Source organism: Mixophyes fleayi, chromosome 10 (genome assembly GCF_038048845.1).
Source record: "Mixophyes fleayi isolate aMixFle1 chromosome 10, aMixFle1.hap1, whole genome shotgun sequence".
Taxonomy (NCBI): Eukaryota; Metazoa; Chordata; class Amphibia; order Anura; family Limnodynastidae; genus Mixophyes; species Mixophyes fleayi.
Genome location: NC_134411.1, coordinates 80,367,543 through 80,391,982, shown reverse-complemented (window position 1 = coordinate 80,391,982; position 24,440 = coordinate 80,367,543). Strand labels below are relative to the sequence as shown.

Sequence of the window (24,440 nt, the reverse complement as noted above, 5' to 3'; positions counted from 1 at the left end):
TGTTGAACTCTTGTTGGCTTCTGAACTTCTAAACGTATAATATTTTTTAAAAAAAGTATTCTCAAATGCTTCCAGAGACAGCTGGCCCTGTTTTTAGTTTTTGGCTATTAGATTGCAGAATTAGAGGTTTCCTGTCCTATTGTTTGCTAGCTCAAAGCTCAATAGGCCAGCCTACTCTGGACCTGTCTTGGCTTAGTGTTTGCTCTTAATGGTTAGAAATGCTAAACATGACTAATCTAGGTATTGTGTTTGTAACTTTCCTTAATGACCAAGGCACTCGAGTTTATTCTGCTTCTTTACATGCTAAGAGCTCAATCACACCTTTACTTGACCCATTTGTAACCTTATTGATAAGGTTATTGTGACTGGATTACTGATAAATAACTTTTGGTATGAATTTATTTAAAGGAAATAGTGCAGGCCGCTGATTTATATAAATTGCCAATGCACTTCTTTTTAATATTGTGTATGTTTTAATATAGGGAAATCTTTAATTTCTGAGACCAAGGGAAGAAATTTGTCTCTTGTTTAACCCCGCTAAAGGATATGCCTATTTCTGATGTATATATCTGATACAATGAGCCTTTGTTTACTAAGCCTTTGGTGTATTGTGATGTGGGGACGTGGCTTGTTTTGGGTTTTTTGTTGTTCTGTGGGAATGCGTATTCGGCGACTGTCTGAAGTATTCATGCCAGTCAGACCTTTTGACTTGCTAGGTGTCTCCTGCCTCTGAAATAAAATCCAGGAAATCACAGCAAGGTTTTTAAGAATTTCATAGCTAAGTGTAAATATTAGTGGTTTTGCAATGCATGTAAATCCATGTTTTGGTAAACGGGGTTACATCCTGATTCTAAAAATAGCCTGTGTCCAAATCTGTATAAAATGCACTGACTTGTACACTGAAATTTATTCTTCTGATTTCAACTGACCTGATCACTGCATCCGCATTAATGAAACAAAATCTATGTTGGAAATCTCAATCTTGGAAAAGCAAGTTGAGGGTTTGCTTTTCAAAATCTCTACCCTTAAAGATCATCACCATCTTATCTGAAAAAGGCCACCTATACACTTAAAAAGATATTGGCCAATAAACTTAGACAAAGTGATTCCGAACCTTATTAGGTCAATTAACTTCAAGCAAGGTTCTCTCACATATGACCCCTGTGAAATAGTTACTGAATTTCAGGACCATGTCACCCTCTACAAACTTCACAGTCGATCTCTGTCAGACGACAGAGGAATCAGTTCCTGTCTCAACTCCAGCAATTTACCAAAACTCACTTAGCAGAATCTACTCGCATTATACACCCCAATCTGTACGGTATAAACAACATGTATTCTGTATTCTTCGCCAGCCCCAGGGCCAGACATCTCATAGCTCTGTATTACAAAACAATTCACAGATCTCCTGTTACCTAGGCTGAAGGACTTCTTCAGGAAGGGGCATATTCTGAACCTGCTACCACCACAGCTACATAGTAGTTCTCTCTAAACCAGGCAGGGACCCCAAATCTTGGAGAAGCTACAGGCCAATCTCAGGTTTGACTGTGGACTTAAAATTGTTTGTGACAATTCTTGTTATCTTCCTAAACTTAATTCTGGCCTTCCTTATTCACCCAGATAAAGTCGGCTTTGACGTTTGCGCTGACTCTCTTAGCCCAACAACAAGACTACTCATCTTTAATCATGGCCCTCAATACAGAAAAGCCTTTGTTCAAATATATTGGCCATTCATGTTTAGAACCCTCGCCAACAAGGGTTTCACAGTAAAGTTTCTCAATGGCATGTCTGCTACTCATTTCACCAACCCCACAAATGTATGTAACCCAACACTGCAATCAATTGGATCAATAAAACTCCCTCCTCCTATATCAACAAAAGAACAATCCCTATGCAGTTCCTGCCTTAAGTTCTCATCATAACACCATATTACTTTATACATCTAGGCCACAAAAACACCTAAAAATAAGATTACAAAGACCAAAATTCAAGAAACACTTTTTATCAGCACAACTTGCCCAGTATGTCCAATGGTATCCTGGGTCTGGACAGCTATTGAATCAGAGGTTACTCCATCTTTCTCCTCCCTTCTCGGGGCTTCCAAAGCGTCCTCCAGCCTCCAAGAATCACCCAGTATTTTCATTTTCTCCTCTTTACACACTTCCCAAGTATACATTAGCTTTTTGTGCCAAAAGAGGCCCAAATATATTTAAAAAATATGGTCTTCATTGACTGAGTCTATTGACGAGAAACCCTTATTGTTGTGTGGCACTAATGGTATCTCATTGGTAGACTTCCAATTTTTTCTAATTTCCAATAGCACAGTCACATTTTTTATTACACTGGATATGTAACTGGACATTAATAGTTTCCATAAATTCAGGCTTCTGATGGAAATGGATAAGACTCTGTTGGCACTTATCTGATAGTGGTGGTTCTAGTGTCCTAATTAAGATCAATGTCACATGGCTGATTTAGTTTTCTCTTTCAAAAATATTTAAGCCCCAGGACATAGGTATAGTACTGTATTAATATAGCACGTGGCATGTCTTATGTTTCTCTAGACAATACATTAAGTTTATCTGTGTGGTTGTTGTCTTTCTGTCATTTTTCTATTTATTTTTAAAACAAATTATTTCGATTGTTTCCTGAATCAGTCTGACAGACACTTAGCGTCACTCAGTGGCGGATCCAGGGGGAGGCGATAAGGTCAGTCACCCCCCCTTAGCAGCAGAACATTTAAAATGTTGAGATGCCGATCAGAGGGGACGAGGCCAATCGTGACCAGGGGCGGGGCAGGCCTGGACTAGCCAATCAGACTGAAGGGGGCATGACTATACTAAATCACCCACCCCCCGCACACACACACCGTGAAAATAAAGTCTAGGTTCACCCCTGCTATTTCTACAATGGAAAATCTAGAACCAGGTCTGTGGCTTCACGCTTGCTTCCCTTGTCCTACTCATATCATGATCAAGCATATGTCACAGACAACCCTCCCCTCACAAATTATTATCATTATCCTTTATTCATAAGGCGCCACAAGATTTCTGCAGCACCGTACAGAGTACAAACAGTAGACCATACAGGGTAAAATAGTACAGAACAAAGACGACTAATACCAAGACTCTAATAGCTCCAAGCTATTACAGTGAGGTTGGAGGAGAAGAAATGGTATAGAGACCAGAGGGAAGAGGGTCCTGCTCATAAGAGCTTACATAATCAAATGGGAAGATAGCTCACTAAGCACATCGTGATTATCTTGATTGGCTACAGGTGTTTCTGTCCTTCTGTCTTTACAGACAGTGGATGAGGAGTGATAACAATAAGGTTCTTCTGACCCTAATCAAATGCACCTTATAACGCTCTTACTCTAATCACTTATAAAGGTTAACTCTAAGATCAATTTCCCTGCCGCCCCGACACCCTTTATGCTCCCAAGTTTAGCTACGGCCAACTCTCCTATGTACCTATTAGATCCCTGATTGCAATGCCAGCAAATAGTGAATATATTTCACAACCCCAGCAACTATTTGAAAGATGAAGATGTTTGTGTTTTCCACCTGGAGTTACCTTGGACCCTGGTGCTGCAACTTCGTGCACCCTCCCAGGTTGCACGCGCAGCCTCAGGAAGAGGAGACTGCAGATATCCTGGCCTTTTTACACCAAACGGAGATAAACACATCGCAACCGTCTGCTGCTGAGAGTAAAGTAGATAGAGGAGCATGACAAAGCCCATTAGTGGCTCTGACTACAGCCCGGAGAACAGGGAAAATGACTATGCCCCTGACACTTCAAAGGAGAGTGGTTCAGATACCAGCGGTGATGCCCCATTGTTACGATTCCTAGTAAACTCAGCAAGCAGGCACGGAAGTATAATACAAATGTTTTTATTCCAGCAAAATATATAAGCAAGGGTTCAGCTCAATGAACATGCAGATTTTCATAAACAGGTATAACTCCCAACATAAACATGAACGGGTGTGGCAGGAAGGTACACAGAAATAACAGGTTCCACAGAATGCTAATGTAGTTTGCAGGGATAAGAATGGCGAGTTACCCAATTCCAGGATGCAAAAGTCTGTCCAGGAAGCAAACATAGTCCAGGCAAAGTAACTGACACAAGCAAATAATCAAGGTCCAGAAGTCAGGCCAAAAGGTCAGGGCAACAGGCAAAACAATGTGGTCCAAGGTACAGGCAAATGATTCGGGGTCTCAGGCAAGCAGGCAGGGGTCATACACAGAAGTTCAGTCCAGCAGATATATATCAAATAACACAGGAGAAGGTTAGCAGCAGTCAGGAACAAACGGGATGAACTGCACAGAGCATAGCTTGAGGCAGGTATTTAAAGCAGTGTGACAGGTGCAGTTCTAATTAGGTCTCAGGCAAGAATATTAACTCCTTCAGTCATGCTGAAGAGTTTAGGAACAGAACAGCAGCACCTCCGGCGGTATAAGGTACTTCTGCTAGATACAAAACACAGGAAGAGTTGTAACATAGCCCCCCCTTTAAGGAGCGGATTCCAGACGCTCCATACAAGCTCCCTTCAGGTCTTCCTCCTTTTCTTTTCCTTTTTATTGCAGGATGGTGATATATCCAAAAAGCCAGCTACCAAGGTTGAGGTTTGTTGTGATTGAGGTGGCACAGAGAAAACTGGATCAGGTGACTTGGTTGGAGATGGAAGATATTTCTGGCAGATTGCATTTACAAAGTCCATGGTGTTGTGGGTAATGGGATCATCAGATTTAAGAAGGGAAAAAGCCCAAGTCTGCGGCTCCCCTCTGAAATTCATGATAATTGTACCAACTTGGTTAAATTGGTCTGAGAAATATGCTGGAAATTCTTCAAATTGCTTCATACAAAGTTGAAGGATTAAAGCAAATTGTTTCAGGTCTCCATCAAAGAAGGCTGGAGGAGGGTCTGAAGATTCGGAAGAAGCTTTTGGGCGTTCAGGCTCAATGGCAGATTCTGGAGAGTCCCCAGCTGGGACGGCAGGGCAGAGGTCCCCGGATGGGACGGCAAGCTGAGTACACTTGACGGGAAGCCCGGATTGGGCACAGAACTCTGACTGGATAGCACTGTGAGATGCCTCAGAGCCGACAGCACTGTGAGATGCCTCAGAGCTGACAGCACTGTGAGATGCCTCAGAGCAGACAGCACTGTGAGATGCCTCAGAGCAGACAGCACTGTGAGATGCCTCAGAGCAGACAGCACTGTGAGATGCCTCAGAGCAGACAGCACTGTGAGATGCCTCAGAGCAGACAGCACTAAGTGGTAACTCGGGCTGAAGCGCATTGGACAGGCAACTCGGGCTGAAGCGCATTGGACAGGCAACTCGGGCTGAAGCGCATTGGACAGGCAACTCGGGCTGAAGCGCATTGGACAGGCAACTCGGGCTGAAGCGCATTGGACAGGCAACTCGGGCTGAAGCGCATTGGACAGGCAACTCGGGCTGAAGCGCATTGGACAGGCAACTCGGGCTGAAGCGCATTGGACAGGCAACTCGGGCTGAAGCGCATTGACAGGCAACTCGGGCTGAACCGCATGGACAGGCAACTCGGGCTGAACCGCATGGACAGGCAACTCTTGAGCGGATTGTAATGGCAGCGCCCCCTCTGGAGCAGACTTTAAGGGCAGCGACCCCTCTGGAGCAGACTTTAAGGGCAGCGCCCCCTCTGGAGCAGACTTTAAGGGCAGCGCCCCCTCTGGAGCGGCTGAAGACTCGGGAGTAGAGGCAGCGGCTGAAGACTCGGGAGTAGAGGCAGCGGCTGAAGACTCGGGAGTAGAGGCAGCGGCTGAAGACTCGGGAGTAGAGGCAGCGGACTCAGGACCGGACACAGCGGACTCAGGACCGGACACAGCGGCAGGAGACTCAGTGCTGGCGGTAGCTGGAACAGGCACAGCAGGACAGGCGGCAACTGGAACTGGCACCGCAGGACAGGCGGCAACTGGCAGATTAGGCCCTATCCCAGGGAATGGATTAGGTTGAAGTAAAACAACAGGAGATGACGTGCAGAACAATCCAGGGTCTGGAGAGGAGCACACTGAAGGCTGCTCCATAGGATGTTGTGGTCTGCGGAGCGGACAGCCTTGTAAGAAATGTTCGCCACTGGCGCAGTAGAGCCAGAGTTTACCAATCCTTCTGCGCCATCGTTCCTCCTCAGTGAGATGGGGACGCAGGTAGCTTGGTCGTTTAGAATCCCTAATGGTAGGGACCGCAGGCAGTACCATAGATGCAGCACCACGGTCAGAAAAAGTTCTGGGAAGATTCTCTGCGGTCTGCATGCTTTCACCAGAGGAGTTTGTTGCTTTAAAATCAGAATTAGTGTTGAAACTACTTAACACAGCAGCAGGAAGGGTTTTAAGCAGTTCTTGGAGTAGAGTGGATACCTGTATGATTTGATAGCGGAGCTGAATAATGTCCATCTGCAGTATTTGTAGTTGTGGATTAAGTGACATGGTCTCAATAGCCAAACACAGAGTTCAATACAAAAATACTAGGAATCCCGGGACTAAGCAGAGGGCGTGCAATCAGATTGTGTCTCAGGCAAGAAGATTAACGCCTTCAGTCATGCTGAAGAGTTTAGGAACAGAACAGCAGCACCTCTGGTGGTATAAGGTACTGCTGCTAGATACAAAACACAGGAAGAGTTGTAACACCCATTACTCGGCACTGGAACAAAGTGAAGGTACCCAGAGATGTGTTCTATTCACAATCATTCTGAACCTGATAGAAATGACCAACGCATCATGCAGATGGGGCAGAATCTCTTCAACCGGGTCGGTTCTGATGTTGTCAGGGATCCATCAGAAGATTAAAGAAAGGAGCAGGCACTGCTGTGGTTGAAAACGAACATGTCAGGAAAAATTAGTTGATCTCATCGACTGCCTTGAAAAGTCCTAAGGAGCCGAAGTGGAACATGCCTCAGCTCTTACCTTTCAATGAAGATGAGAAAAAGATGTACTTGTATCTCGATGAGAAGCAGGAAGCATACTAAAGCAGTCCAAGCCTACGCTTAACAACTGGGCATTGCTTGCAAAATTCACCCAGGCACAGGTGATCTTGTTCAATCAAAGAAGGGAAGGGGAAGTTGAAGACTACTTCCTCCTCAAGAGATACTTCAAATCTCCATAAAAATATGGCCATAGCGCTTTCTGAGGTCAAGAGGACGCTCTACCAGCACTTCACACAAATTGAAATTCAGGGATAACGAGGAAGGAAAGATCCCATCCTGCTGATACCAGCCATGTAAGACGCGAAGGAACTTTTCGTACAGTAGAGTGAAGAATGTGTGACTATCTAAAATTTCTATATATTTGCCAGACCAGCTGCCTTCAGACTTCAGAGGCTCCGATTGCATATGCCTGTTTGCCCAGAGAGTGTAGGACCAAATATTCCCACATGCTGTTACCTCAAAGTTTCAAAAACATGTTGCCACTCTTGCAAAGGTTCTCAACCAAAACAACAATCTTTTTTGGTTTTACCGGTTTTGTCATTAATGCTTATATTATTATAGGTGACATTAATTCAATAGGTGTTTTTTTTTTCTGCGTGTTCTTTTGCGAATGTATGTTCCACATAGGCATTGCACCAGAGACAAGTAATGCTCTGATAAACTCCAGAACAAACTCAACTCAATATACTACAGGATATGGGAAAAGCAATTCTCATTTGTGAAGTCACACCATGAGCCTCTATAGCCACAGTTGTCACATGTCTAACCTATCTCCAAACAGTTGTGGAGAAAGGCTTGCGCTTATGCTCTACTAAAGTTCAAGTTTTGGCCCCATCCACCTTCCAGTTACACAAGGGGTGATAAATAAATTGGCTAATATTTTATAAGAACAGTGACAAAAATCACACCATACGTGAAGCAGAAAATCGCTAAATGGTATCTACCATTAGATTAATAATTTCACAGAGATAATCCATCTTTTGCACAGTAATATTGTCAGTCTACTTATATACTGACAGAAATAACTCAGTTACAACCATACTTTGCACAGAAATAATGCTGGTGCAGCCCAAGATATTACTTTGCCTCTCACCCTCCCCCCATTACCACACCAGCTACTTACTCCTGCCACCTCTATGTCACGTGTTGTCAGGAAGTTGTGAGCCAAAGCACTACCAGTGCTTCTCTGAAAGCAGGAAAATTCTCAGTGTTGAATGACCTTGTCCTCAAGAAAACAGGTGTGCAATGGGGGAGGTGTTGGGAGTACCAGCGTTGCTTAGCACTTATAGCACTGAATGAGCTGGTCTTGTTCAATCAGTGCCAGCAGCGATGAAAGTAAGTGGCATCTCTGCTTGTGAAGGTGCTTGATAACAACGTTACAAATTCTATCTGTGGTCTTATGATTTAGCATGTAAATCTATGGTCACGTCAATGTTCCTATAATTAGAAAGCACTAAAGTTGATCCACCACTGGAGTTCTAAAAAGAGCACTCAACTCTCTACTGACTACCGAATACAAATTCATATTTTATTTAGTATAACTTTACTGAAAGTCTAAGAACAAAATAATAATAAAAAAAATTAAAATAAAAAAATACAACAATGAAACAAAAAAAATCAGAAGAAGGTTTTATTTTGGCACTACAATAAATACAAATCGTCCATGGCGAAATTCTAGGAGATTAAAAAGTTCATTGGTAGCTTGCCAAGTGTGGGTCATCTCTCAATTTTCAGGATTAGTGGCATCTAGGAGTTTTTCTTTAAGCCTCACTGATCTGGTGCGGCTTGCAGCTCTGTTGTTCTCATACTAAGAAAAAAAATACATTACACCAGTATTACTTACTCATTTATATTAGCAAATTATAAATTGCAAACGATAAGGTTTAAGAAACATTGCCCCCATCACCATGTATATTTGTGTATAAATATATAAGCATTGACTTGTGCATGTGGTCATACTCCGTACAGAAAGAAAGCTAGACTCAAAAAGGTGGAATATCACTAGTTGCACAACGATTTTGCTGACATGCAATAACTGCAATTAAGTGAATAATAATTAAAATGGATGTAGAATTGCTTTTGAACTGTTCCAAGTTAAAGCATACCTGCACACAGTAAAGGCGTTCGTTAAACACAGATGTTCACAGGCATGCAGTCTATTACTTAAGAAGAACTGGGGACATCACTGAGGCATAAGGCCAAAGTGGGAAAAGCCAGCAGTAGTGGAAATTAAATAGGTCAGAAGTCTCTGAAGAGAACAAGAATCTCAACAGCAGTTTGTTGGAATGCCTTTTGTGATATCCAATACTATTTTAGTGCTTTCTCTCTTCATGACATTTTTTCAAAACAATACAAAAAAGGTTCAAAAGGAGGGAGTGTAAAGTATTTCACAAAGGGAAAAAAGAAATAAACATATATAGGTACAAAATAAAAAAAGAAGTAGGTTGTCGAATGACAACCAAATACCACCTCAGCATTCCAAGTATTTCCTTATAAAAAATGGATCATCCATCAATATTTGATACTAGCAGTACGAAGACTATTTGATTCCAGGATTCATAAATTGCTTTATAGATCATCATCACTTAGATCTGTATACTCAGCAAATATTTTTGTTCAGACAATGAGGAGGAACACCAGAGGTTCTAGTTAATTTTGTTACCAATGGGATGTGTGCAATTAGGATAAGATGGCAAATCCCCCTTAATTTTTTTGTTGAGGAGGGAGGACCAGGGATTTTTGTGTATTTTATTGTTAATAAGACTCCATAAAGAATCTCACCACTTTTGGACAATGCTATAAGACAGCTTTCAACTTACCTATTTCTGGTGAAGAGGAGGAAAAGAGTTTATGAACTCTAGCAGGGGTATAATACCATCATGTTAGTGTTTGGTAAGAAGTCTTCTTTAGATTTAAACACTGCAAAACTCACTTGACCTATTTTACACCAGGAGTGGGTTGAGGGAATCGGTCATCATAAAAGCAGCTGGCCCTTAATAACTTGATCAATTTGGAGTTAAAACAAGAAGATCAATGCCTTGCCAAAAGGGTCTTCACTGACATTTAATTTCAGTGTTTTAGGAGTGGATGGTGCATCCCCCAAGGTTTTAACTGGAGATAACAATAATGTTTACCAAGATGGGAAACCAGCTAACCTTGAAAACTATATTTATGTAGTTTACACTTTACATAAAATCTTCCCACAAATATAAAACCAATTCAGCTGCTGGACCCCAGCTTTTTAAAGTGTCACTGCTATTGTGATCTCTGTTCCTCCCTCTGTGATCTCCGCGGCCTCTTTGGTGACAGCTGCCGCCACAACTTCTGTGGACATGGAAGACAAGTGTACATGCTCTTTGTACAACAGTGAGCATGATGCCAAAAAAAATCTAATAAAATCCCGGAACACAGCTATTCTGAGTTAGAGGAAGACCACAGGAGGGCCCATGCAGCAAAAGAACAAAGGCCTTTTTCAGAACCAGAAGTGAAAGGGTTTAAATAAGAGAAACAGTGAAGGACAATTCTGCTGGTCAGCAGCTGACATTTTTGACATTTCAACAAAAACTAGTTCACCTTTCATGTCTTCAACTTCCAGTCTCTCCTCATTTCAAGCGTACCACACTATTTGCGTCATATTGTTGACTACTAATGGCTGCTTTAATATTGGTGGCTGTTAATGCTACTTCCTAACAATAGCCACTCACATCTTCTGCCATGTGTATCAGTTGTCTTAATCTTTGTGTAAGCTTAATTGGGCAGGGTCATATTTAACTTCAGTTTTATATCACTGTATGTTATTTGTATCATGATCCCATCAGTGCTACATAATAATTGGGACTTTATAAATAAAGCAAAAATAACAAATAATAATAATAATAATAATAATAGGAAAGAAGTCCAGGTTATTAAAAATTGGAATTCCTGATATTACCGGTATATTTCCTTTTGTACTTATCCCTTATCTGTAATGTGCTACAGATTTCAGAGTTGTGGTCAATGCAATCTGTAACACAGTCTATTGTGTCCAGAGAAGAGCTCATAAGGCAATCCGAGAGAACAAAGCCTGCTCAAACTGTACTCATTTCACAAGAGAGAGAAACAAATGCCGGGAGGCTAACTGGGCAACACATAATTCAGCAACAGGTAGAGGTTGAGATAAAGAAAACCTAGGCAACCATTAAGAGGATACTTATACATTGGGTTTCTGCCCAACGAAGATCTACAGCAGGCCTGTCCAACCTGCGGCCCTCCAGATGTTGTGAAACTACATGTCCCAGCATGCCCTTCCAGCTATCAACTGGTTGTCTACAAGCAAAGCATGCTGGGGCTTGTAGTTGGACCTGGAGGGCCACAGATTGGACAGGCCTGATCTACAGTAACTGTGAATAACCCTGTTGATGGACCTTTAGAAGGGGACTTTGTCTGGAAACACTGGAGGAAATTCCTGAATCAGGTAGTGAGGTTTGTGTAGTAAGTTCATCTTAGCTGCTGCCAAGAGTCTAGCCATGAATTAATAGTATATGGAGCACTCCTCAAGGAGTACATAGAGAAGAGAATCCTCAGGGTAATGAGCATAAAAGAGAGAAAAAGAGGTTTGGACAAATAAATAGGAATAAGAGAAATTGGTTTCACCATGAGAAGTCAAAGTTTAGTGCTAATAATTTTTAATGTGGGCCTGAATATGAAGTGCCAGCATTATGGGTTTGGAAGAACGTTGATGTGCAAATGCGAGGAGACAAATTTTTCATGAAGAAAGGTAACAGGAGGGAGATAATAACACCTCCATCTCTTCTGTCACCCAACTTCGCTGCCTAGGCGTTACCTTCGACTCTCCTCTCTCCTTCACCCCCCACATTCAATCCCTTGCCCAAGCCTGTCGCTTCCAACTTCGCAACATTGCCCGCATCCGACCTTTCCTCTCTGGATGCCACCAAAACTATCATCCATGCACTCATTATCTCCCGCCTGGACAACTGCAACCTCCTCCTCTCCGGCCTCCCCCATCTCGCCCCCCTCCGCTCTATTCTTAACGTGGCTGCTAGACTCATCTTCCTATCTCGCCGCTCCTCCTCCGCATCCCCTCTCTGCCTTGCCCTACACTGGCTCCCCATACCCTACAGAATCCTTTTCTAACTCCTGACCACAACGTACAAGGCGCTCTCCCAGTCCACTGCTCCCTATATCACTGACCTCCTCTCCATTCACACTCCTGCCCGCTCTCTGCGCTCGGCCAATGACCGTCGCCTCTCCTCCACTCGGATTACCTCTTCCCACTCCAGAATCCAAGACTTCTCCCGCGCTGCCCCCCTTCACTGGAATGACCTGCCTCGCTCCATCCGTCTCTCTCCCACACTTAGCTCCTTCAAACGGGCACTAAAAACCCACCTGTTCCTCAAAGCCTACCCACCTTCCACCTAACCCTGCCTCCCCTCTTTTATACGCCAACTCACTCCCTCTGTACTTGTGTTTTGTTCACCCTCCCTTAGGATGTAAGCTCATTGAGCAGGGCCCTCCTCCCTCTTGTGTCCTTACCAGCTCTTCTGCTCCATCTCTACCGCATTAGCCTGCTTAGAGCTCCTGAAGTGTCAGTATTTTTTGTTTACTGTTCAGTAATGTAATACCCTGTACTGTCTACTGTTTGTGCATTGTACGGCGCTGCGGAACTCTTGTGGCGCCTAACAAATAAAGGATAATAATAATAATAATAATAAGGGGCTTTGTCAAGTATAAAATATAATCTACACAAAAGGCCTAATTGATTCGTCTGGCCCTTCATATCACGGCCTGCTAGGACTGGGTTTATCCTGAATGCCTGAACAAAAGGCGACATTGGTACAGCAAAAAGCAAGCGTGATGGGGGGAGAAAGAGCAAGGTCGGTGGTAATAATTTTGGTATAAATTTAGTTTATAGTCTATATTTTTAGGACAAAAAAAATGGACTAAAGTTTTTACCAAGGGAATTATCTTTCCCTGTCTTTGGTATCTCCGTAATGTTAGCATCTACCATCTCTAGAGGTAGAGCTCTGTTGCGAAGAATATAATTTAAAAGGTTCTCAAGGGGGTGTGGGGGCAAAATAACAAAGTTGGATTCTTTTTTTTTTCAATAAAATCCACACATGAAGCCAGGAGTATTAGGCCATTTAAGTGATTCGAAAGCAAGATATCTCCTCCCAGGAAATGGGATCCTTTAGTTGCTCCAGAGAATTGGGGGAGGGGACGGGGGGACGGGGGGGGGGCGACAAAAACACTAGTAGAACAGACAAAAAAAACATTTGTGTATGGGTATGTTACAATTTCACTATTTCTACCAGCAGGAACACCATTTCATTTTATTTCTGTGTATGCATCTGGTGAAAAACATTGGGATTCAATTTCCATAATGATCCTGATGGGCTATTATGTCAGAGAGAATATAGTTGCCAATAGAATGATCTGATCATGAGCACAGGTAGTAAATATATTGAATTATGGTGGTCCAAGACTGAATTAATCTAGAGTTTTGAATAACTGCCTGAGGAGTGGTAGTCCGTAAAATGAGAAGTCCCACAACAGTGGATGACACTGTCTCCACACATTAACCAGAGCATGTAAAGAGTGGACTGGGGGGTAATATTCACCCAAGCTGTTCATACTATGGAGGATCCCACCCCAGTTATAAAACAGGTGCCTGCAAACTGTTCCAGCTTAAACAGTATGTTCCAGCAAAAAGTAGTCTAATCTGATTTTGATTCATAGACACTAGCTATGGTAATGGGAACTGTGCCATGCCCTCACAGATTACAATTATTCTAATTATAATAAAGAGAAAGATGTTTTAAAGGGAAAAAAAAAAAAAAAAATCAACTCCTGAGGGCAGATTTACTAAACCTTCTAACAAGGAAAAGTGGGAGGTGTTGCCCATAACAACCAGATTCTATCTATATTTTAGTACAGTGGATTCCAAACTTTTTCAGTTCAAGGCACCCTTAGGGTCTCCAAAAATTTTTCAAGGCACCCCTAAGCCAAAATAATTACCAAGTAGTCCACATCCTTGCTTACCACTGGCCGAGGCACCCCTGTGAGATCTCCAAGGCACCACAGGGAGCCTAGGCGCACAGTTTGGGAACCACTGGTATAGTACATTCTACAAAATGATTGGTTGCTATGGGCAACACTTCCACTTTTCCATTTTAGAATGTTTAATAAATCTACCCTCTGGTATCAGATGTCCTTACAACCTAGAAAAATGCTTTATCTTACAAAGAACAATGCACAGTACGGTACACGTCCTGTGCAGTAGACTAATCAATTATCTTATATCATAACTCATGAAAACATTTGTGCGAGCAGTTGTAAAATTTGGAAAAAAAAATAATTAAATCAGATTTTCACGAATGCTGTAGTTGAAAAGACTATGAAACCAATAACTGAGCATCCGGCGCCACATGAAAGAAAATGTTAATTAATTTTGATACTTACTAGCACCATAATAATACATGACTTTTATTAGGTTGTTATTATGTCCAGATGAGCAGTTTGTTAAACGACTACTAACATTGACGCGCATGCACATTATTAAGTCATATAGTCAGCTTTGAGACCCAAGTTCTGAATTTACACAAATATTTTACTGCTGGTAATAAGAAAATTACTTTTGTTAAAAATTTCTTCTTTGGTTGTAAAGTGTTTTGCAATTTCAAGAGCTACAAATAATATCTACAAATATATATTTAGCAAACTTCCTGTTTTAAGTCTACTATTAAGCACAGACAGTGAACCACTTGCAGTCTGAAATGACTAATAGAGAACTGCTTACAATCAGCTGCAGAGACCATGTATTTGTGCTTAGAACAACAAAAAGAAAGCGTACTTATGTGTTGAGCTGGTCGCCTATCAGAATGTGTCCCGTTAAAAGGCAGTAGTACAACTGTGTGTAATTACGCTCAATAACAGCGGAGAAATACAGTTTAACAGCGTTGATAGTAAATGCAAAATTCACATTACCCTATTTGTACATAATAATGGAATAAAGATTTATATACAGAAGGGAGAATACTGTGTTGACAGTTCACAAACGCAAAAGTTACATTTTCCATATAAGAAGTAATTAAATACAACACGCCTCCACATCTGTTGTTTCCCTGTTTAAAAATCAAATGAGAATTATCTTTCTTGCAGTAGAGCAAATGGAAATGTCAGTTAAGTGATGAAAACATATATATATATATATATATATATATATATATATATATATATATATATATATATATATATATAAAAACACACACACACACACACACATATATATACACACACACACACGCTAGCTACTAATGAATTAAGTACTATCAGCCGGAGGGGTTAAAATGGATCAGCCGAATCAGAAGTAACTAGACAGTCTTCACCATTATGTATAGTTACACAGAGTACCTGCAGGAGATACCTCTCCTAAAAGGCGCATCTGCCCATGTGTATATGTCTAGTTAGGTGAAAATTCTGTGAAAACGCCCTTATTGCACTCGGCTTACGCTTCACCTCCCCTCTAGTGTCCAGGGGCCTGATTCATTAAGGGACTTAAATAAGAAACTTCTTAATTTAAGTCTCCTGGACAAAACCATGTTACAATACAAGGGGTGCAAATTAGTTTTCTGTTTTGCACATAAGTTAAATACTGACTGTTTTTTCATGTAGCACACAAATATCTACTTTAAATTTCAGTGTACAAATAAGCTGTCAAGTATTTGTGTGCTACATGAAAAAACAGTCAGTATTTAACTTATGTGCAAAACAGAAAACTAATTTTCACCCCTTGCATTGTAACATGGTTTTGTCCAGGAGACTTAAATAAGAAACTTCTTGAGCTAATTAAGTTCCTTAATGAATCAGGCCCAAGACGACACAAGTCAACGATAATTATAATAATCTATATATGGTTGTATGTATATGCATAGTTAGAGGAAATGTATACAGATATGCATTTCTTACGAGAAAAACTATTGGCGTAAATCCAACTGAAATGAGACCACATTTATATGAAATGTCATGTGTTATCATGGTACGGAAATGTTTTTATTGATTGAATGTTCTTTTTCCATCTTGTGTGTTATGTTTAAAGGCCCTTAACACAGATAGGAGATAAAGTAAACCTAATAGCTTTTCTCTTTCAGACAGGATAGTCTCACCTCTTTCCTTAAGCACTTTCGCATTTCTCGGTCAAAGTCATTGCATTGCCCAAAATATTTCATAAATTTGTTCTGTAATTATAAAGCAACATTTGATTACAAGATTTTACAATGGACAGATTTACTTACACACTAGTAGAAATACATACACATGATCGTATTATATAAAGCAGAGTTTCCCAAACCCAGTCCTCAGTGACCCCTAACAGTGCAAGTTTTCTAGGTGACTTGTGATATAATTATACCACCTGTGGATCTGATACAATGTATCAGTCAGTAATGATTACACCTGTGCTCCAGCAAGGAGATATGGAAAACATGACATGTAGGGGTTCTAATATGGGGGAATTCCCCTATTTATTACATGGGCAGGGAGTTATATTAGAGAAGTATTCTTGCCTTTCACTTCCTTCTCTACTCACTACAGTAGAACTTGACAGGCAGTTACAACCAATGTTATTTTTATTCTAACCATGCCGAAAACAATTAACCTTTAGTGCAGCAGAGATTATGGTTGAAAAAAAAACATTTAAACTTGCAAGATACATTTTTTTCCTATTCATCACAATACAATTGCCTCAGTGGCGGTGTATGAGCAGTTTGTGATTGGTCCTTCAGCTCACAACCTCCTCCCCACTGCTGGGTCACAATGCCCCCCCTCCAGCTCCTGGGACTCGAGCTAGAGGTAGGTGGTTAGCAAAAGGCATCCAGCAGGTGATTGTTCACATTAAAGCTGCACTTTCTATAGCGCACTGACCTCAACATGGCATTTCTTCAAAAAATTAATGAGCACGTTGCACTCATCGGTGTGAAGGTGGGGTGACAAGTCTGGATGCATCTTCTATTCAAAAGGAGCAGCTGTGTAGTTAGAGCATAGGTACAAAATTAGACAGTCAGTCAAATACATGAATACATAATAACAAAAATATTTGCCTAATTCCTGTGATGGACCAGTCAAAACCACATTAAAATCATATTGGTGCCTGTAAAACATCAAATAAGGAATATTGAGCATGAGTCATTAAGTAAAGCAAAAAAAAAAAGAGAGTAACTTTGCACCTTAGCAAAACCATGCTGCATTGGAGGGTGGGGGGTGGGGTAAATTTAAAATGTGATGGCAGATTTATAGTTGGGGTAGGGCATGTCCTAGATCAGTGATGGCTAACCTGTGACACTCCAGGTGTTGTGAAACTACAAGCCCCAGCATGCTTTGCCAGTAGATAACTAGCTGATAGCTGGCAAAGAATGCTGGGGCTTGTAGTTTCACAACACCTGGAGTGTTACAGGTTAGCCATCACTGTCCTAGATCAACTTTAAAAGTCATTGTACAAATAAAGCTATCAAGTCTTTGTGTGCTACATGAAAAAAACAGCCAGTATTTATCTTATGTGCAAAATAATAAACTAGTTTGTACCTCTTGCATTGTAACATGGTTTTGTCCAGGAGAAAACTTACTAATTTTTTGCCTTAATGAATCAGGCCCAACGTGTCTAATTTACTCTGTTATAACAAGTAAGACGTAAAAAGAAAGAAGAAGAAGATTGCAAGGATTATAACTATAAGCTGCTCATCTCTCATTTACACAGAATGCTTAGAAGGCATTACAGGCGATCAGCAGATAACAGAGAACAGCAGCAAAAAGAACGCCAAACACAGGTATAGGATCTATAATACAGAAAAAAGTATACATGAGATAATACACTCCCAACTGTACATTATAAAGGGTATTAGAACTCATGGAGGCGATCGATTTTGATTTTGACAGGTCACATAAATCAGAGTTGACTTGTAATATTTGTAACAATACAGTAGAAGGTGCGATGTGACTCAGAATGCACAGGTTTTCCGAAATAAACACTGAAGTTCTTGACATCAGAGCGTTTTATATACAGCAATTTACAATCCACACATTAACATCACATGTGTATTATATACATATGCCATTCACTGTTGTTTAAAGGTACATCTTTAAAAAAGATTTAAAAATAAAAAATAAGCTTGCGGAAAAACAGAGAAACGGCAATTGGACAATTCGTGGTTAGGCCATTTAAAGGAACAGTGAGGGTTCCGGCAAAGGGAATATCAGCTAATATGTCCTAAAGCGGTCATCCCCCAAAAGAGGCAGTATTCTCTAAAATATTAATTATTTCATATTGTGTAAAATAAAACCAGAAAGAAATCAATTTTGCCATTTACCAGATTAGAAAAAAAAAAAAGTGTAATTTTAATTGTATTCATTGCTTCGCTCCTCCTATGTGCGAGTTTATTGGACTATATATTACCTTTTTTCTAATCTTCATATACGACTGTTGCTATCCCGCTCTATAGAAAGCATGTGGCCAATGACTAGAGCTCTCCAAATACAACAGAGACAATTGTTGGTTACAAAACAAAAAAAGTTATGTTAAAATGAGGTGATCATTTCAACGATTCACCACAAAATATCTGTAGTATCCGCTTCAGCGAGAATAGTTCTGCAATATTTATATTAAATCCAGTGATACAACCTATTTAATATTTTAATGCCATTCTTTCTGTAAGCATGTTTGAATAATAAAAGTCATGTTTTGCTATTTAAATAGCACCACTTGTTGCCTAGAGATTTATGGAAGATTCGAGTTTTGGTTTGGTCTTGGAACCCTTAGCTAGTTTGTATTTTCTTTGCAGTGCTGTAGAGATGAGCAGAAGAAATGAGCTCGAGTAACTATTCAAAGAAAAGAAGATCCACCCCAAGCATAAAATCATACAAAGAGACATTTAGGCTTACATCCAAAGTTCTAAAACAAATTCTAGCTGGAGTAAGAAGAGTGTAAACAAGTCAGGTGTTAGAATAATATTTTGTGCAAATATGTAAAATAAATAATCAAGAAAGTGGAAATGTATCAGCTATGAAGTGTGCTACCAAATGTGTAATACAAATATGGAGAAATAAAAATAAATAATATATAGCCTATATTTCTGTTAAAATGAAAAATAAATCAGGTACCATATGATGTGTTCCCACAAGAATATCAATTAATATTTAGAAAATGTGAAATTCACATATAAAAATATTACATCAGTGAACACAATAATAAAGCCCTATAGGGTGAAATCCACAGATACGAGCCCGATTAAGAATGCCCTCCACTTCTTTGTGGGCGATATACACAGCTGGCATTCCGAAGAGAGAGAGAAGCGCTTCCTTCTATTTAATCTGGTACAATCTTATACACTAAAATAACACTAGTTTCCCTGGACAATTAATCATGAACAAGATCTCAAACAGTATTACGAGAAACATACCGTTCTCTATTTTGGTGACATTGTATTTTAGAGTTTCTAGATAACATGCTAGCTGCATCTGGTTTTTATTAAGTTTTTAGTAAAAGAATATGTAACAAACATAGCAGTTACCACAGAGTATAGTGCATAATTGACTCTGCATTTTAATATAGATAATGTCCTTTTCAATACATTAATGTACAGATATAATATACAATCTCTCTCTCATATATATATATAGCATACTTACCAACTTTTTGTATTTGGCTTCCGGGAGCCTCCCGGGAGAGGTGGGCGTGCGGGGGGCGGGGCCCCGAAAATCGAATCATTTTGGACCCACCTCCATGACGTAATGATGCAAACGTGTCATTATACATTGGGGGGGCGAGAATCGCTGCATTTTGAACCTAATAATGCCCACTTCACTAGGAAGTGGGCACTTTTTCAAGGAGTTATATATATATATATATATATATATATATATATATATATATATATATATATATATATATACACACACACACACACACATACACATTGCTCCTATGTCTGAGGCCCAAACATCCAGCTAAAGGTAGCAAATTTACACCCTGACATATTATGTTCCAATGCAATTGCATTTATTTTGCATGCAGGGAAAATGCTGCCCGATTTTACTGGGGGTGTTTAACTGTAACATTGTACTGTAATTCATATATATATACATATACACACACAGAATGTTGCAATATTACATGGTATACAGAGAAAAGTGTTTTGTTTTATTTACAAAAGAGCACTAACACAGACCTGCGACTGTAAAATTTCATGTATTTTTGTTTCCAGGAAAAAACTGTGCAGACATGACCACTAGGTGGAGTGTGAATTATAACAGTGTGTTCAAATATCTTGATAAAGGTAACACACACACACACACACACACACACACACACACACACACACAGAGATATCCCTCTGAATAAGGGAAAGTTAATTGGGAGGCACTAGACTACAGTGGCAAAAATTATTTTCGGGCTATGTTTAGTCTTACAAAGTCTCTACCCCATTCCCATATTAAGGTTTATTAACTATAAAGCACCATGGAGGTCAGTTACCTGTGTTAAAAAAATTAGTTTTGTTTGGTCTAATCCAAAGTAAGGATTGGTTGGTACAGGTTACTGTACTTTGTTCATGTCCCCAATCATCCTCACACGAATTGTGATGTCCTCTTATACGCCAAACTACCTCCAGATTAATCCACAAGTCGCAATGCTTTAGTATGGATTAGTAACACAGCTCCTATCTAAATGAGGCCCAAACATCCAGCTAAAGGTGGCAAATTTGCACCTGGACATATTATGTTCCAATGCAATTGCACTTATTTTGCATGCAGGGAAAATGCTGCCTGATTTTTACTGAGGGTGTTTAACTGTAAAATTGTACTGTACTTCAGAACGGCAATACATAGAAAATGTTTAAAAATGAAAAATTAAACTATGCATTGTCACTGTGGCGATAGGACTCACATCCTTTGTCTCCCGTTGTCCATTGAAACACCATCTGCTTGCATTGTTACTGTAGTAGAACCCAGTACAGCACAGACTATTCTCTAAACTGTGTACAATGGGACAGGAAGACAATTTGTAGTTCCAACAATCATGTGCTGTGCTTTGTTCCATACAGCAAACTGCAATGATAAAGTAACCGTCTAGAATTAGGAGAGGCCCTGCGGACAGGAGTCCTGTTTCACTATAGTACACAGTTTATGTTTATTTTAAGGGGGACAGTACATTCAAGTGTTATTTGTCAATATTATCAGATTTAGAGAAATGGGGAAGCTGCCGAAAAAACGTTTGAGTTTATTTAGTCGCCTTTCACAGCAAATTCAATGGGAGCAGATGGCTTTAAAAAAAACAACAGGCACGATACTGGTACCTTCTACATGCATAAAGATTAAAAATCCCAGTTATAGGAAAAAAATACTGCTTGTATATTATAAAGATATGTTAAATAAATTCTGGGAAACCTCGATTCGTTAAAAAATGCTCAAGAAACGACTCTGAGATTTTTAAAATGCTTATTTATTTTATTAGCCCATATGTGCTTTGAAAGGTGTGACATAGGTAACATTTTTAGAAGTTGGTTCTTGACGGGTTTGTATAGCAGGCCAGTTAAACTGGCTCTACAGCAAAACTGCAAATCTTACAGTGGCGCACGCAGGGGGGGTTTCTGAGTCTCTAGAAACCCCCCCCCCCTGCGCTAAGTGGCCACTGTCCTATACAGCAGCCGCGGCGCTGTCAAAGAAACGTCCGCGGCGGTGCTGTATTGTATACAGCACCGCCGCAGACGCTTCTTAGACAGCGCCGCGGCTGCTGTATTGGACAGCGCTGACAGCAGCTCTCTCTCGATAGGGGATGAGGAGAGATACATAAAGGGAACAGGGCAAAAGGAGTACAAAGTGGGAAAACAGTAGTAAAATCACATCAGTCAAAATAAATACCTAAAGAAGACGTAAAACTCGGTACACACTGATGCAATTATCGTGCAGATCACCCGATAAACGAGCGTTTTATCAAATATTGGAAGAGTGTGTACGTTCCCACGATCATGTTTTATCGCACTAAAGCACATTGTTTCGTTGGAGTTGGTTTTCTAAATTTCCTAAAAATCACGATCAACGATGTCGGGTAAATGTGGAAGCGTGTACGCACTCAGGACCAGCAGTGTAGGCGTATATCTATACAGTGTACAGATTCACAATCTTTTCAACAGATGGTTATGAGAGATGAGAGCACAGATCTGACAGTAAATCGTGTAGGTGTGTACACATAAATCTGCATGCTCATCAAGACTTTGAGTCGTTGGTAAAATCGTTCCAGTAATCGCCTCTGAAGTAAATTTTAATAGTGCGTACCCAGTTTATCATATCCAAAATAAAGTTTGTTCTTACGTGAATCTAGTAGGGATATAAGCTTGAAGGGGTTGAGGTGAATCGAATACAACACCTTAATTAAATATACATCTAGAAACTTACATGCTATTGTCAACAGACATTATGTAGTCTGATGCATTTAAGAAAATTGGAGAACTGGGGCCCTGCAGGTTCCCCGGGGCTGAAAAGACGTAGGTTAGCCTTTTATTACCTGGTTCCTTAGCAGAGAATATTCCACAGAGTTTAGGATAGCCCCTGTAAATAGACCCTGACTGGAAGACCCAATGAAAAGAGAGCTCATTCCATCAAGTTTCAAGTAATGACCAACTATTCTGTGATGAAACATTAAGGGGGGTATTCAATTGTTAGCGTTAACGGGAAAAAACAAGCGCTCAAAAAATATTACCGTTTATACAGTAATATTGCGCGAGATAAGCGTTAATACGGTAGTTTACTCGCGGAATTTCAGCTCGCCGAAATTGAGCGAGTAATTACCGTAATAACGCTAAGATTTTTTGAGCGCTCGTTTTTCCCCGTTAACGCTAACAATTGAATACCCCCCTAAGTTTGTTATAGAATTATAACAAATCACTATTATACATTCACATTGGCCAGCTCAATGTGGCTGATACACACAGAATTCAGACAGTCACTGTAAATTACATCCAGTGCACAGAACAAGAAGAGGAACTGTGCAATTGTCCAGACATACAAGATATGATACCAGTGAAATGGTACACTGCAACTGTACATAGAACTACACCCAGCATAGAGAAGCTGTACTGTCTCCCTGTATTAGGCACACACGCATACAGTACAGTCTCTCTGTATTAGGCACATACATACACAGTACTGTCTCCCTGTATTAGGCACACACGCATACAGTACTGTGTCTCTGTATTAGGCACATACATACACAGTACTGTCTCCCTGTATTAGGCTCATACTCATACACACACAGTACTGTCTCTCTGTATTAGGTGCATACACAGTACTGTCTCTCTCTGTATTAGGTGCATATACACACAGTACTGTCTCCCTGTATTAGGCACATACACACAGTACTGTCTCCCTGTATTAGGCGCATACACACACAGTACTGTCTCCCTATATTAGGCGCATACACACACAGTACTGTCTCTCTGTATTAGGCACATGCACACACAGTACTGTCTCCCTATATTAGGCGCATACATACACACACAATACTGTCTCTCTGAATTAGACACATACACACACAGTACTGTCTCCCTATATTAGGCGCATACATACACACACAATACTGTCTCTCTGAATTAGACACATACATACACAGTACAGTCTCTCTGTATTAGGCACATACACACAGTACTGTTTCTCTGTATTAGGTGTATACACACACAGTACTGTCTCCCTGTTTTAGGCTCATACACACACAGTACTGTCTCTCTCTGTATTAGGTGCATACACACACAGTACTGTCTCCCTGTATTAGGCACATACACAGTACTGTCTCTCTGATTTAGACACATACATACACAGTACAGTCTCTCTGTATTAGGCACATACACACAGTACTGTTTCTCTGTATTAGGTGCATACACAGACAGTACTGTCTCTCTCTGTATTAGGTATACACAGATACAGTATAATACTATTGGTCACTTTAAAAAAAAAAGGTCAAAAACGCTGATAAATTGTTAAAACAATGTCTGTCCATGTAAGTACGTTAAAAAGGACATTTATTATACTAAATACCTTTCCTATGTAAAATCATACAATTTGTAACACCCTTGTGTAACAAGTCAGCTTTTACAATAGTTATGACCTTCATGTAAGATCCCTGAATGCAGCAGGGTTAGGCCATGAGTGGACAGCCAGCTGCTGTGGAACCACAAGTACCAGCATGCCCTGCTTGTCTGTCTGTGACTACTAGCAGGGAATGCTGGGACCTGTAGTCCTACAGCAGCTGCTGCAGAACCACAGGTGGCTGTGAAATAAAATGCAATATAGTCCCAGCCCCACCTATCCCACAACCTACCTATCTCCTGCTCCCAGCGGGTCACCAGGCACGTGCCGGCCGGGTCACTTTCCCGAGGCCGCGCCCCCATTTTTCTCATAACATCAGGAAGCGCTGCTGTAACAGGACGCTCAACCTGTCCATCAAT

General features: G+C 40.5%; 1 protein-coding gene across 2 annotated transcripts; it reads right to left on the bottom strand.

The window, feature by feature from the left end:
• Nucleotides 1–8,571: 8,571 nt before the first annotated feature.
• CMC2 (C-X9-C motif containing 2) lies at nt 8,572–24,421 on the bottom strand. Of its 2 annotated transcripts, XM_075188986.1 has the most exons (5): nt 24,314–24,402; nt 18,401–18,472; nt 16,876–16,976; nt 16,119–16,190; nt 8,572–8,764 (listed from the first exon to the last, which is right to left on the bottom strand). In XM_075188986.1, the coding sequence occupies exons 3-5, from the start codon at nt 16,954–16,956 to the stop codon at nt 8,681–8,683; spliced, it is 237 nt and encodes a 78-aa protein (XP_075045087.1). In that variant the 5' UTR covers nt 16,957–16,976; nt 18,401–18,472; nt 24,314–24,402; the 3' UTR covers nt 8,572–8,680. The 2 variants fall into 2 exon arrangements, with proteins under 2 accessions (XP_075045087.1, XP_075045086.1); XM_075188985.1 differs by lacking the exon at nt 18,401–18,472 and having other exon boundaries at nt 24,314–24,421.
• Between the last annotated feature and the right edge of the window lie 19 nt (nt 24,422–24,440).